Here is a 16,203-nt window from a genome sequence, read left to right as displayed (position 1 = left end):
TTTTTCTAAAAGCATGGATCTAGCCCTCAGAAACCTACCATCTGTCCAAAAGTTTCCAAAGCTCAATTTTAAAATATTTTCCTAAAAGTGCAGTCAAAAACATAAGTAAAACCTACTTTTAACTGAAATATACTGCAAAGCCATAGGAAATTTAAAAAAATGGATTTTTGCCTTCCCATAACAATCAGCCTCTTAACAATCTTGCTAAGGGTAAAAAAGACCTCTTATCTTTTCACAAGGATTTGGTACTAACCCTTCTCTTTAAATGAATATACTTGAATTTCAAATGCTAATACTAGAAAAAGTATTTCTATTACAGTCTAACATATTATTTGTACTAATTTTATCTGGTTTTAATTGGCACTCAAATGTTTTGGTCATAAGACCCCTCTATACTCCTACTAGTTTGACTTCATGAGTTCTCCTTAAATAGTGTCAGGAACACCCATGGATACTCATATCCTATGTTGAAAAACACCAGTTTAAAAGAACCACCACTAACAAAGGAAAAATAAGCTACATGCATAATTAACACAGGGGAAAGAAAGATCTGCACTCTAGACACGCACACATGCTTTACAGTTTTCTACTGGGAAGGGTGCAGTAGCTTGATGTGCAGCAGAAGAGAAAGCACAGGGGGATGGCCACCATGGAATGACTCACAATTACCCCCAAACCTTCTCTACATTTTAATTATAGACCTAGGCAAACTACATTCTTATCTAGCTTAGATTACCACCAGAAGTGGACCTGGAGAAACTCTGGTGTCACCCAGAATATTAGCCATTCCATCTGGCAATCACTGACTTCATTATAATTCATGGAACATGTGTACTCCTTACAGCAGAGATGTCTTTGCATAAATTGTGCAAGATAATCTATGGTGATGATAAAAGAAAATGTGCTAATTCTACTTATTTATTTATTTATTTATTTTGTAGGTTTTTTTATTTTTATTTTTTTTATTTTAAGAAAATATGAGAGTACAAACATTTTACTCATTTATTTTTATCTTACCTTTTTATTTTTTATGTAGCACCCTTTGATCAATATTTCCCTGTTTTCCCCACCCCCTCGGCCCTGGAAACCACTACTTCACTCTCTGTTTTTATGAGCTCAACATTTTTAGGTTCTACATATAAGTGGAATCATGCAGAATGTGTCCTTTGTGCATAGCTTATTTCACTTAGCACAATATCCTCAAGGTTTATCCATGTTGTTGCAAATGGCAGGATTTGTTTTTTTAAAATGCTGAATAATCTTTCATTGCACATATGTCCACCACATGTTTCTTTATCCATTCACCTGTTAATGGACACTCAGGCTGATTCCCTATCTTGGCTATGCTGAATATACTGCAATGAACACAGGAGTGCATACTGATTTGATTTCCTCTGGATATATATTCAGGAGTGGGATTAGTAGATCATACCGTAGTTCTATTTTTAATTTTTTGAGGAAACTCCAAACTGTTTTTCAAATGACTGTACCTATCCTCACCAACATTTATCTTTTTTTTTTTTTTATAGCCATTCTGACAGGTGTGAGGTGATATCTCATAGTGATTTTGGTTTGTGTTTCTCTGATGATTAGAGATGCTGAACATTTTTTTCACATATCTGTTGGCCATTTATATGTCCTTTTGAAAAATGTCTATTCAGGTCCTTTGTCTATTTTTTAATCAAGGTATTTGTTTTCTTGTTATTGAGTTGTTTAAGTTCTTTATTTATTTTCGGTATTAACCTTATCAGATGTATAGTTTGCAAATACTTCCTCCCATTCTATATGTTGTCCCTTCACTCCACTGTTTTTTTCCTTTGCTATGAAAAGAAGCTTTTTGTTTGATACTCTCATTTGTCTATTTTTGCTTTTGTTGCCTTGCTTTTAGTGTCACATCCAAAATAAATCTTTGCCCAGACCAATGTCAAGAAGCTATTTTCCTATGCGTTCTTCTGAAAGTTTTATAGTTTCAGTTCTTACCTTTAAGTGTTTAAAACTGTTGAGGGTTTTTTTTGTTGTTGTTTTGTTTTGTATATGGTGTGAGATAAAGCTCCAATTTTATTCTTCTGTATTTGGATATCCAGTTTTCCCAACACTGTTTACTGAAGAGACTGTATTTTCCCTGTTGTGTGTTTTTGATACCTTTCTTGCAGATAAATCGACCATGAATGTATGGATTTATTTCTGGGCTCTCTATTCTGTTCAATATCTTACCTTTTCATAAATCTTATTTTTTGTATGCATTAGTTCAGATACACAGGCATTTAATTTATAATGGAATAACCATATTGGGCAATGTACTCGTTATTAATGGAGTGCATACTCAAAATAATTTAGCAGACTATGTAATTTTTATTTTATTAAAATGTTTTAGCCAAATAAAATTCAGATTGGCAATATCAAATGCTGATGAGGATCTGAAACAAACCTCTTGCATATTTTTGTAGGAAAATAAATTGGTTTAACCACTTTGGGAAATTATTTGGTACTGTCTATAAAAGTTAAATATACATCTCCTTTATGACCCAGAAATTTTATTCTCAGGTATATATCAAGAGAAATGAAGGCAGACATTCACCAAAAGACATGCTCATGAATGTTTTCAGCAGCTGTATTTGCACAAAAATAGGGCAATAATATGAGTATAATACTGAAGTTAGTATCAGCAGGTATCTGATGTTAGGTATCTTTGGAAGGTGACTTTATAATAATTTTTCTTGCCATGTCTTAGAATTTTTATATAATATATGCTTTATTTTATTAGTTTATAAGTTAAAATAATTTAGAAAAGATTTAACTTAAAAATGCTATTCAAAACCCATTTAAAGATGTTACCTATGCCTCAATTTTCATGATTATGATATTTTTTCCACCCTACCCCCCCTACCAGATTATGATACTTTTAATTCTCAGTGATTGAAAATTTATTCTTGACTTCAGCTCTCCTCAAGTTATGGCTTTTTCCTGGTATCTCAAGATCTTTAGCCTTAATATCATTCCCATGTGATTCATTCTCCAATTATCTGTCTTAAGCACAGACCCTAACCTTCACATAACCCCCAGCATTCCAACTATGTGCCTGGGAGGCTGTGTGGCTTATTTCTGTTTGTATTTGTATTCTGGCTCCTTCAATAACACTGCATTCCAGCCATAGGAGTACTCACTTTCCTAGGCTCCATTGTCTTTACCTGGCTCCCCAGAACATTATCTCTGTTTATTTTAACACATTCAGTTTTAACTAATTCTGGAGATATCAAATTAATAGGCATTGGTGGCAGCAGGAAATAATGAGTCAGGTAAGTCCAGGATAAGAAATATAGGCAGGTTGGCAGACCAAAATAATGAACTATACATAAGCATAGACATAATGAAGCTTTCTGACTGTTATAGTTGACATTTGTCTTCTCCAAATCTCATTGAAATTTGACCCCCAATTTTAGAGATGGGTCCTAATAGGAAGTGTTTAAATCATGGGGCTGGATCCCTCATGAGTAGATTAATGCTCTGGGGTAGAGGTGGAGGCCAGGGGGTGAATGAGTTCTCATTCTATTAGTTCCCTAGAGAGCTGATTTTTAAAGAGTCTGACACCTCTTTCTTCTCTCTCTTGCTTCCTCTTTCATCATGTGATCTTTCCACAAGCTGGCTGCCATTCACTTTCCACCATGAGTAGAAGCAACCTGAGGATGTTATCAGAAGCTGAGAAGATGCCAACATCATGCTTCTTGTATAGTTAACAGAACTGTAAGCCAAATAAAATTCCTTTCTTTGTCAATGGCCCAGCCTTGGGTATTGCTTTATAGCAACACTAAATGCACCAGGATAGTGACAAAGCCATTATTGAAGAGAGGATATGTAACTGCTGTGATTTCCAGAGGGCAAACATCTAGGGTTTGAATAAGACAGATCAAAAACATTGCTTAAATCAAAAGATCAAAATAAAACATGGCAGCCATGGAGTCCTGAAGCATTCCAGGTCTACTCTATAGTATTACTAGTTGAGCATCACTGATCTGAAAATTTCAAATCCAAAATGCTCCAAAATCAGAAACTTTTTGAGAAAATTCCACACCTGACTTCATGTATACAAACTTTATTTTGTGAAAAAAATTATTTAAAATATTGTACAAAATGACCTTTAGGTTATTATATAAGGTGTATATAAACAAATTTCATGTTTAAACTTGGGTCCCACCCCCAAGATATCTCATTATGTATATGAAAATATTTCAAAATCTAAAATATCTAAAATCTGAAATACTTTTGGTCCCAAGCATTTCAGATAAAGGATACTCAAACTGTCCACCTAATTGTTAGTGCTAAAATCTGCTTTGAATACTTCTGTCTTCATTTGTATGAATGAAGGACCTTCTTAAGTATGGATAATGGATGCCAGATACTCCTCAGAAGAAAGTGAATAAGGTACACTGGTATAAAAGATGGGGTAAGGGGAAGGGACCTCTCTGAAGAATCCTTATATGGTTCAAACAAGGTAATTGATACCCTAACCTATAAAAAGTGGAAACTTAATTTAAAAAGAAAAACTTATTTCTTTATTGACAATTTACAAGGACCTCTGAAATCAAACCTCTGTTTGGTTACTTGGGTTGTTTCTTTGTGTTTTGTTTGTGTGTTTAAGAAAACAGTGTTGTATAATACAGTGTAGTATAATCAGATTGTCATGAAATTTATACAGAAAATAATTATTTAAAGAAGTCAGCCATATAATTTGAGATTCCAGAACAATCTAATAAGGACTATGAAAAAGACATACTAGTTACAAAGAAAAAGAAATATCTCTTTACCGAAAATCTTGAATTTTTTTTGGTAATCAAACATGACATCTCATGTCTAATTATATTAGGGGGCCTCTAATTGAAGTAGAGATTATTTAGTGATAGAAAGACCAATTAATTGGGTGTTACAAATCTGAGAGTTAGAAAGAGTTAGAAAGAGAAGATCTAACTCTCAGATCTTCTAATCTGAGAGTTAGAAGATTTTGGGTGAATTGTCATTAGTGAGACAATATATCTTTCATCTGTGCTAAATAAATTTTAAAAAACATATTCTATAGGACACTCTAATTTTCATACATTGGTTTTACTTCTTATCCAATACAAAGGTTAACTTTGATGTGTGTGTGTGTGTATACATATATACATATATATATTTTAACAAAATAATATTTGGGCTAATTTTGAATGTTCAATATAGAGTTCTCGATGATGCCAGGTGGTCCAATCATTGCTACTAGATCCCTAGCATAACTTTTTCCACCTGTTAGAATATGTGAGTGAAAGGACGTAAAATATGAATTGAACATATTTAAAATAGTGGAATATACCAGTTTAAATGAAAAAATATGATCATGTTGTTTATATCTGAGTTTTACCTTTAAGAAGTAATGACTATATGTCTACATATGAATGTATTGATTTATTGAGAATGAGAGAGAGAAGGAAAGAAGGAGGAAGAAGAGGAAGAAGAAGAGAAGGGAGAAGCACAGGAAGTTAATGCCATTTAGGATAATATTTATTAGCTTAACTGAAGACTAGTCAATAACTTCTTGCTGGTTAGAGTTTAACTATTTTTTCAGACACATTTGTCTTGTAGTATTTTGTCATATTTTTATCTGGATAAGATTGAAAAATAAATTAAGAATAGCAACAAATCTGTCGTTCTTTCAGAGCCCTCTGCTCCCAACACCAGGACATAATTTCAAAAAGCAATGTTACTTCTAAGTATATAAAGTTCAAGTTACTCAAAAGAGAGTTAAAATTTGTAAGAATTTAGAATTCTCTGGAATTAAAGTTCTTGAATTTTAATGTTTCTTTAATTGCTTTAAATCTTGGCCATGTTTGTGTTAGATTTACTTATGTATTTAATTTCTTCAAAAAATAAAACAAACAAATCCATCCTCCAAGGCAACTTTGATTTATCTTTGTTTGCACAACAGACCAAAGCACTTAAGTCATTTTTTTCCAAACATGGAATGCAATATTTACCCATTGGACCACTTCCAGCCAACTGGGAAAACAGAATTTATTCAATTTCCTTGAAAAGTACTGAATAATTTTAAACACTCTCTATATATTTATAGGATAACTGAAATTGTGCTGCTTAATTAGAATCCTTCTGGGCTTTAGCATAAATATTCTATCACTTATTATATACATACAAAGTATATGATACCAGAATTCGAAGAAAAAAAATCCTTTCCCCTCTGTTTTGAAATTACTTTTTAAAAACTCAGGTTCTTTTCACATATAGATAGATGATTACACATAAACATATATATAAATACATACACACTACTGTTAAAATTTTATGTTAGGAACTTTTTGCAATGGTTTAAATGTATAGAGAAAAGCATTTCCAAGATTTTTTTTTCATTATTTATATTTGTAATGATTTTTTCATATATTCACCAATTGACACTACTTTTTTACTCCATAAAAAAAAAAAAAGAGAGAGAGAAAGAAATTATAAATACTTGTTCTATTGCTCTTCCTCTGACATTATCCATTTTCAGGAAATCAGCCTAATAAGCTAACAGAACAAGGACTTCAGGATTAGGTCTGGTTTTGAATCTAGTTGTATGATACTGGGAAAATTGCTAATTTTCATGCTAATTTCCAATTGCCTCCTCAGTAAAATGGAGATAACACCAACTTCCTTAAAGCATCTCATCAAAATTAAGTGAAAGAATGTGTGTAAATGGCAGGTGCAGGCTGTTCTGTTTTGGGTTTTGTTTTCTCCCTGCTCTCCCTCACTGCTTGGAAAACACTCACACCAGGAGCAGAGAGTGTCCATAACCAACCGCCCCCCTCCCTCATTCCTGTGCTCCCTCTAAAGGCTTCCCTTCCCAGGAAGTGTGGACTTCCCTGTACCCTGGGCAGAGGCACAAAATCTGGATTGTCTGATTCAGAGGTACCAACGTTGCCAAACAGCCAGATTCTGAGCTTTCCTTTAGAGTTCACCTTGATAATATCATAATGGTAATTAAATTATGATTAACTTTCTGCCAAACCGAAAAACAAAAAGAATTCGAGAACCTCTAAGGTCCATTCAACCCTTTTCATGCTTCTTCAAAACTGAAAAAGTGATGTCCTCTCCCCTTCCCAGAACAGATAAAATGTACAAACCAATACACTTTCTTTGTGTCTGAATTACCCTGATGTTTACTTTGTCCCTCAGCAGTATCTCCTCACTCCCACTTTAGACTCTCTTTCAGATTTCTCTCCAATCGTAAGTAGGTTCTATATCAAGCAGAGAATTCTAAGTTGCTGGGACCCACGAAGCCTACCTTCTTAATTCCCCCAATAGCTTATGGATATGGATTCCTTCTGAATTTGATCATTACAGATTAGTTTTCCTTATGGAAAAGAACTCATCCCCAGATGCACTAATCCTTTGTGTACTAAACATTTTACAAATATAGGACTGTAAGTAGCCTCAATACGAATAATATAGAAATAAAATAAGCCTCACTACAGGAATGATTTATAAGGTTCAAAGCTACAGCAGAATAGAGGAATTAAACTGCTTCATCGCATTGCTTCAGATTTTTAAACCCCAGAGTTTTGAGAAAGTAGTTCTCAGGGATATGTTGAGGAAAAGTTAGCCTACGATCCCCAAAGAGACTCATTTCTCCAAGCCCAGGCTCAGGGAGAGGCAGCATAATGAATCAATGTATTAAGTCCCTTAGCTGGGAACTTAGTCTTTTCCCAGACTAAACAAGATTTATGTGTATGGGATTCATTACTGACTCAAAAGAAAGATTTTAACCACAAATATAATAAATTGAGTATTTTATTATTTGCAAGGAATAGAAAAAAAATCACACATTTGGAGGTGAAAGTGCCTATATATGAAAGATATAGATGGTTAATTTTTTTAAACTTCAGCATATATTTATGTAAATATCTGAGAATACATTGTCTTTCTTCTGTTAAAAAAGGATCAATATGGAGACATTTCTGCAAATGCTAGATGACAACATGAAATTAATGGCCACTTTTATATTTATCTGCTCTTCGTGTCATCTTTAATGAGAATGGATCTGCTACCGCAAAATGGGCTGTGAACGGGCAGACTTGAAAATAGGGTGAAAGAGTGCCTCTTTATTTATTCTTTCCATTATTTCCCTTCAAATTAAAACTATGCCAGCTTTGTCAAGCTTAATTCTTATGCAGGTTTCACAATCTTCTAGAAAAGCTCTATTAAAGCTCAAAGCTTAAGGGCTCAATAGGTCTGTCACTTAGTCGTTAAAATTTTTTTTTAAAGTTTGAAAATCCCCTAAAATGTTTTCATATGCACTCTCTTTTTCCCCACATCTTTTTGTAAATTATAGGAAAAAAAAACCTGAATAAAGGAAAATCATGATTTTGAGTTTCCAGAAATGTGATCTCAACAAATTGATTAAGCTCTATTGGTGTTCCTTACATAATCTGTGCCAACACCAAGGAGCATCTTGATTTTTTAGGCTAAAATATGCAGAAGATACTCTATTATGGTCTAAATAGTCCAATTCCTTAAAGGAAGATCACAGAACATAGCCTAAGCAAGAACAGGTCCTGCTTACAGACCACTAACTACCCTTGCTTTGGTTGCACAATGGCAGGAGGGGGAAAAAGACTTACAAACACAATATCTGAGTGTCTGCAGAAGACGCTGATCCAAGCTGTTAGTCATTTAATATTAATTTTAGAAATAAATGCCTCCTTACAAACAGTTAGTGAAATTCTAAACAACTGAAAGCCCCTCCATTGAGCCTGGGTAATTCTAAGACATTACCACTTATTCAATACCATTTAAAATGATAGGTCTTAAGCTATTACTCAGCATTTATTTCTGAGAATATATTCTAGGGGGCGTGAGAGGAAGGAAAAACTACTGAGGTTTGAGAGGAGGGCACCAACAGAGAAAAATATGGTAAATGGGAAATCCCAGGTACACCAAGGACAAGGTCAATCTGCTGTTGAAATCTACAGACAGCAAAGCACAGGAACTAGTATTGGAATACCCAGCATTCATTTAATGAGTCAATATAGGGTGAAATCTAAGAGTATCAGTTCTGGATCCATTGGCTCTATCACTAACTAGCTGTGTAGCTTTATTTGATTCTTTGGCCTTTATATTCCCATCTGTAAGATGGAAATGATGTCAGTGCTTGAGGATTAAATAAGTTAATACATCTAAAGTGTTTTTGAACACTGCTTGGCCCACACTCAATTAATGTTTATTAGTATTATCTATCATTTTGTTTATTCCTAATTATGATCCTTCATAGTAGTGGGTTTCCCATTTTTGTTTACTGAGCCTAAGTTAAAGAATCTTGCTTAAGATTATATACCACCCCACATTTATTATTCAAAATGTATTTTATAAATGCAGCCATGTGCAAAAGCCCATTCATCCTCTTGACCCCTTACATGTGGCTGCTGCTGATAGGGGGCCATTAGCAGGCATATTTGATGTATCACACCCTAGATCACTCTGGAAAATACATCCATTCAAAGGAGGAGGATTCTCTTGGGATGATCTCTACTGGGAGGCACCATGGAGCACATGAGGAGATGGAAAACTACCATGTGGGGCAAGAGAGAATGAGGATGGAGAAGATAGAGAGGGAGATGAAGTTGGCTAGGGCAGCAGGGTTTTGAAGACAATGGTAAAGACTCAGGTAGCCTTTCTTCTTAGGAGTGATAGGAAGCTATGGAATGGCTTTATGTAGGGGGAGGTGACATGAGCACATCTGCCTTACCAAAAGATTCTCTGGTGAATAAAGAAAAGTTTTTCTCAGGGTCAATAGGATCCATTGAGTAGCTTAAGTTTTAAAAGGTTCCTGCTGTGTCTCTTACATATCAGTAAAGCAAGTAATATAAATTGGGAACCACCATTATCATTGTCATCGTCATCATCATAGTTTGGGGACAATAGAAAGCCCACTTCCTATAAGCACATCCTGGCAGGCACACAGCTACATACTAATGCTCCTCTGGGTATAGCTGCCCATGCCAACAGCAGCAACAGAGAATGTGCTCAGAGAAAAGCAAAACAAATTAACTTTGGCAGTTATTTGGCTCATTTTCCAGAATCCATCTTAAAAACAACAGCGTTTTTCAGTAGCCAAAGATGATGGAAAATGCTGGCAAATGGTAAAATCATGGCTGGACCTATAGCAATCATGCCATGCTTAGTAGCACTGCCCCTTGAATTTTTTTTTTTTTTTTTTTTTTTTTGCTATGCTTGCAAAGGAACATCTGTGTTTACATCAGGGAATGTGAAATACAGGCACAAAAGAGAGATGACTAAATAGGATTAAAGAGCCAGAATCACAGTTTGATGTGGCATCTAATAGCAAAGAGGGGGCCAAACCACATGACTGACTGGTAGTTACAAAATGGGTAAATACGCTGAAATAAAAATAAAATCTAACTTTGACAATACAAAAAAAAAAAAACAAAACCTTGCCTATTTACATGCCTAGTGTGTCCCCTTTTCTCACCCTCCAAACTTATGTGTGTATTTAGGAAAATAAGGAGGAAGAGTGGCATGGGAGGATGAGTAGTAATACAGGATCACTCCTCTTTTAGCCTGTCACTGCCCTTGCAATTCCTCAATTAGGAAGACATTGGGTTATACAATAGAAACCCCTACTGAGAATAATTCTGATGATTTGTGTTAACATTTGCTAGAGTTTCAATTTTTCTGATTGTGTCACAGTTGCTTTACTCCTTTAAAGACCTTCACAAAATATAAAGTATATGACATCTGTAGTAGAAAAATCCAGATGAAAGTGTTATTTAACAAACACATAAAGAAAAACATTCCCCCACTCCACAGTTTGCTATAGAGAACTTAAAGTATTAAGTCTATATTTTATAAGGTTAAAGCAGGTAAGCCTTTCTGCACATGAAATCATAAGGAAAAAGTAGACTGACTTGACTGTATAAAACTTTAAAGTTGTACATGATGTAAAAGAACAATAAGCAAAATTTTTAAAATTCAACAATAAATGGAGATAATAATGACTCTGGTTCCAATAAGAAAATTAATTATTTTTGGTCTTCTGAGTTTTTGATAATATCTATCATTATTTCTGTTGGGAATATTATGCCATCTCTTAGTAGCCTTGTAAAATAAAATAATGCCATGTATAGTTAACCTGGAAATGCGAAGAAAAATATATACCCTTTCAGCTGTTGGCACTAAGAAAATGATATCCCAAAGTGAAGGTTTCAGAAGTAGCTCCTTTGACCTTTTCCTGCCCTCCTGTCTCTGGCTTCTCATTCTCCCCTGAAGCAAGACATAGAAACTAGAATTCCTCTTCCCCAAGGTAGGTCATAGAAACCAGAATCTCTTTTCTCCAAAGCCAGCCATAAGCCTAAAAATATTATTGTAACCTTCCTCCACTTTTCTGTGTAACAGCTGACTATAAAGAAATAAAAACCCTTATTCCAGAGGGGTCTTACTCATACTGGGGAAGAAGAAATGCTACAACAGAGAGGCCAAGAATCTGAACAGACAGGCCTGGATTTCCCCACTCAGTCTGTTAGCATTAGATCTTTGCTTTTCTGTTCATTCACAGTTCTACAGCTATCCATTTGGCATTAAACCTAAGCATAAAAATGCATAGTTTTCCCCTGTATATTTAGGTCTTCATTCTGGAGGCTCCTGTGTCATGTAAAATTTTGATTAAATATCAATACATCTGTTATGATTTTCTCTTGTTAACCTTTTGTTATAGGGATATTGGCCATGACACTTATGATAGGGAAGAAAGGGATCACCCTCTCTCTGCCCCTACACAGCTTTCTGGGCATGTGACTTGTGCAGAAGCATAGGGACTGCACTTAGAAGTTCCCTGTGCTTGTTTTAATTCTGTGCTGTAAACATCTTGAAATTTTTAATAGTTTTTGATAAAGGCAACCTATATTTCCATTTTGCGATGGTCCCTGAAAATTATGTCCTGGTTGTATACTTGATGTCCTATAAACTGCCTATCTACAAAGCAGTAGGTTTGGTGCCAAAATTTATACCATGATGCTTAAGAAAGAACCCTAGTCCTGAAAAGTTTATAGTCTAGGAGTAGAAATAAGCTTGCAGTGGTCAAATTATAATGAAACAAAGTAGACAATAAAACATGTGACAGAGATGAAGCTCCAGAGGAGGGAGAGGTTAATTCTGGATGGAATGAAGTCAGTATCTGTGGGAGAGCCAGCTTTTAGTTGGATCTAAAAAGAAGAGAAGGATTTGAACATTGGTGATGGAGATAAAAGGCAAAGAGGCAGTGTGGAGTGGGAAAGCACAGGCAGTGCATGGGCACATGGAGTTGTTTGGTTTGCATGGGATAAGAAAAGGCCAGGCTGACAAAGCTGGCTGGTTTTGGTTCTAGGAGGCCTTTGAATGTCCTACTAATGAAGCTGTAAATAATTCAACTGGAACTGTGAACCACTGAAGGGTTGTAGAGAGAGAACCAGTTGGTCACAGTTATAATTAAGGAAGATTAAAGCTGGCCTCAGGCAATGATGGTCATCCTGTCACCTCTCTGGACTCCCAGCTTAGTCATACATTTGCAAACAATGTGAGCTGGATGTTTTATGGGGTGGCCAGATGGAAAGTGACATCAAAGTCAGCACCCATCTCCTTTTAATGCAGCCAGTTAAACTCTACCTGCTCTAAGCTGACCAACCAAAAATGTTCACTCACTCTGGAGAGCTAATTTTATTATTTAAGGTTTGAATTGTTAGAATAAAGAATGCAAACTAAGGCAGCTCTGAGAATAATGCCGAAAAGATAAATACATTCAGAGTTTATTAAAACACACACACGCACCCACACAGAGTAAAACATCTCCGTTTCCTAAAAATAATTCTTATTAGAGTTGTTTGAGATAGCATTCCCACTTGGTCCATTCTCTTGCAAAAACAAACTTATGGAAGCTAAAATCAACATCATAAGTGCCCAATGCTTAGATATGTGACACAAATAATGGGTTCTATTTTATAGGTATGCATTTCAATGATCACAATTTGGGATCTTTATCAGAGCTGCATCAGAAGAAATCAATAACTCTTATACTTCAAATGAAGGCTTAAAATTAATACTCATTCTCTTTGTCTCTCTCTGTCTCTCATCATACACATGTGCACACACACACACATCTATATATACATATATATCCCCCACATATATATGGCACCCAAATAATTTAATTTCTTTGTAAACTATACTAAATTTCAAATACAAATGTATATTTCTCCCTCTTCTAAATGTTTCATTCAATGACACTGAAAAAGAAAATACCAACACTCAGCTGGCAGAATAACATTTTAATATGTTATTACTTAACATCAAATTAGAATCAAATTATCCCATTAGCAGGAATGTAAAAAGATTTTATGTGGAAATGAAAAATGAATAAAAGATAAAGTAGAAACAAAATAACAAGAAATATCCAAGTAAAGAATATTAAATTGCATCTTAAATAAATTCAGTAGATATGCTAAATGCATCACTAAAACAAAACATAAATTTGACTTTTTAGCTCTATTTTAACCACTTATTCACCAGAAATAAAAATATAAAGCCAAAAAAATGTATAATATTCTATGCTCCCAAAAATGAAATCCTAATTAGTAATACACTCACTTTAGCTCTCATGATCTGTGCATCAATATTTAATGATGGTTCTGCTTTTTTAAAAAAGATACAAAATAACTACTTTTTAAAAAGTCATCAGAATTGTCAATATTCTTTTCAATAATAAAATATTTCCTTTATAATAAAATAAGCTTACAGAGAAAGAAATTCATTTCAGTCTATTCTTAAGAAATGAAAAGCTAGCTTTTCATTCCAATTTCCATCCTATATTGAGTTATTATAATATATAATATAAAAGGAAAAAGCTATTGATATTTCAGAACTGCAACATAAAATGAATTTAATTTGGGAAATTAAACTCAGGATTACAGGATAATAAGCTTTTTCTTGGAACTTTTCCTTCTTAGTCATCTGACCTTTAATATGGAAACTCATACAAGAGCTGACTCAGTCTTCCAGTGTGGGTCTATTTAGAAGAGGTACCATAAATATATTAAACAATAAATAGTTAGAGATAAACCCAATATCCTTTTTTGTTCAGGAAAATGCTCATTTGTTTCTCTGACCTGCTCTCCTCTGTAAGAGAATGTTGAATGGCTAAAAACATGTGATGAAATTCTCAAGTTCTGACTTTACCACACATCATGAAAATTGGCACCAGAAATATAAAAAAGCCTGCCCAAAGTCTTGCACTTCTACAAATTTGTAAGTTATTAAGACTAAGATAAAAGCAAAAAATCTTCACTGTACTGCATTTCAGATAATAGAACTGAAAAGAACATAAATAAACACTCTCAAGAGGAGAAAAGAAAGCATCCTACCTTTTTAAAAATTCCATATATTCGGTATGCTTGATGAGTCCTGTCCTCATCATTATTGTCTGAAAACATTGTCGATCAATGGCCCAGAGTTTCACATTTACAAGAGCTGGAGAAAAAGAAAAAAGAAAACAAGCAAGGAAAAATTAATTAGAGAATTTCAACTGTGAACAACATCCTGCAAAAGAGATGAGTTATTCATGAGTGGTATGAAAATGATTAACCTTTTACACACATTTAAAGCTAATATCAGAATGCTGTCTTATTTTATCAAAAAATAATGTATGCTTACAGGCAAAATGCAGTTTGTAATTTTCCATACTAGTATTATTGTCTACTAGGAAAGTTCCTCTTGCTCTTATGTCCCTTAGGAGACAGTAGTGTCTAAGCACATGTCAAAAGTATTAGTAATTCAAGACTACACATGAAGGAAATAGCATGAAGAGAAAAAGAGATTGACAATAATACACCCTGATAATTACCCAGAATGGTGTTAATGACTCAAAAGGCCATAGTTTAACTGTAAAAAGTGGAGGTAAAAATTCAATTTTCAGGTTTGGAGGGCATTTTGGGTAATAGAAATAATAATTACACAACGACTTCTAAACAAACCTTGTTTTACAAATTGTAACCTGTATTCAGAGTTGCCACATGGAAGTTTTATTAGATATGTTTGCCGAATTTTAATTTCGACTCTTATGCATCTCTGTCTTTGGCAATGCATAATTAAATGTTAAAGGTGAATACCGCAGAACATCACCATTTAATCTATTAAGCACATGGCTAATAGATATGTTTTAGAAAAAGATGTTATAGAAAAATATGTCAAGATAAACTCAGATTTTAAGAGATGAACACACTAAAAATCTTGGTAATTGTATTGGTGTGATGGGTTATGTGAGAGGTTTGTTTTATTCTTTCTGCTTTTATATATGTCTTCAAATTTTTATAATAGAAAATATTTTAAGTTAGCACAAAAACTATCAAAAGCCAATTCATATACCATGGTTATGGGGTATGGGTGGAGAAAGAGTGTTTGGAGGTTTGAGCAAGACCATTGAATGAGGTCAGGATATATTATAGTTAATTGAGCTTAAATATAAAAACACAGAAGAACGAAATTCTCTCTTCTTCACAGTTCTCAGACTGAGCCCAGTGAATGCAATGGATCGTGATTTGGGAGTGAGGGAGGGGGAAGAATGTTAACAGAGTAAATAGGCCATGTATGCACTTGGTGTGGGGGGGGGAGAACTAACACACAAAGGAACAGGGAGAAAGACAATAAAGGGAATATTGTACTCCAAGGTAAACCCTATCTTTGAATTTTACCTAATTTTTCCTTACAAAACTGAAGCTAAGAAACTGGAATATGACTTCTCCCTTGGCCAGCTCTATATTGTGGGGGGCAGGGGGTGGGACAGAAAGCATGCTTAGTTAACTAGAAAAAGAACAAAGTAGCAAGAACTTGTGTGTACACGACTACATTCTAAATATCCTTTAAAAATGACACTTCGAAAACCAAGCTATGGCTGGTACTCTCCAACCATATTCTAGTTCCTCTGCTGACTCCAGGCTCTTTCTCAGAACATTAGTTAACTTGAGAAAAACTGTAAGGCTGGATGATAACTGCTATGAAAAACTGGGCAAATCAGGAAAAGGTTCCTAAGAGATGGAACTGCAAGTGGAAACTTAAAAATGGTAGCAGTTGAGCTAGAAAAGAGGTAGACAAAGGATAACTGGGTGAGGGAAGTACATAACCTAGAGCAAAGCTGGCAGTGAG

At 34.5% G+C, this 16,203-nt stretch overlaps 1 protein-coding gene across 2 annotated transcripts in view; it reads right to left on the bottom strand.

Annotated features, from left to right (window-relative positions):
- The window catches only part of PRKG1 (protein kinase cGMP-dependent 1), a 1,210,052-nt gene that overhangs the window by 439,928 nt on the left and 753,921 nt on the right, over nucleotides 1–16,203 (bottom strand). For both annotated transcript variants that reach the window (XM_012762921.3, XM_012762920.2), the window contains exon 4: nucleotides 14,427–14,532. In XM_012762921.3, coding sequence (XP_012618375.1) covers nucleotides 14,427–14,532 — 106 coding nt within the window. The remainder of the gene's footprint in view (nucleotides 1–14,426; nucleotides 14,533–16,203) is intronic.

The sequence above is a fragment of the Microcebus murinus genome, chromosome 14 (genome assembly GCF_040939455.1).
Source record: "Microcebus murinus isolate Inina chromosome 14, M.murinus_Inina_mat1.0, whole genome shotgun sequence".
NCBI lineage: Eukaryota > Metazoa > Chordata > Mammalia > Primates > Cheirogaleidae > Microcebus > Microcebus murinus.
This window is presented reverse-complemented; position numbering and strand designations above follow the sequence as displayed.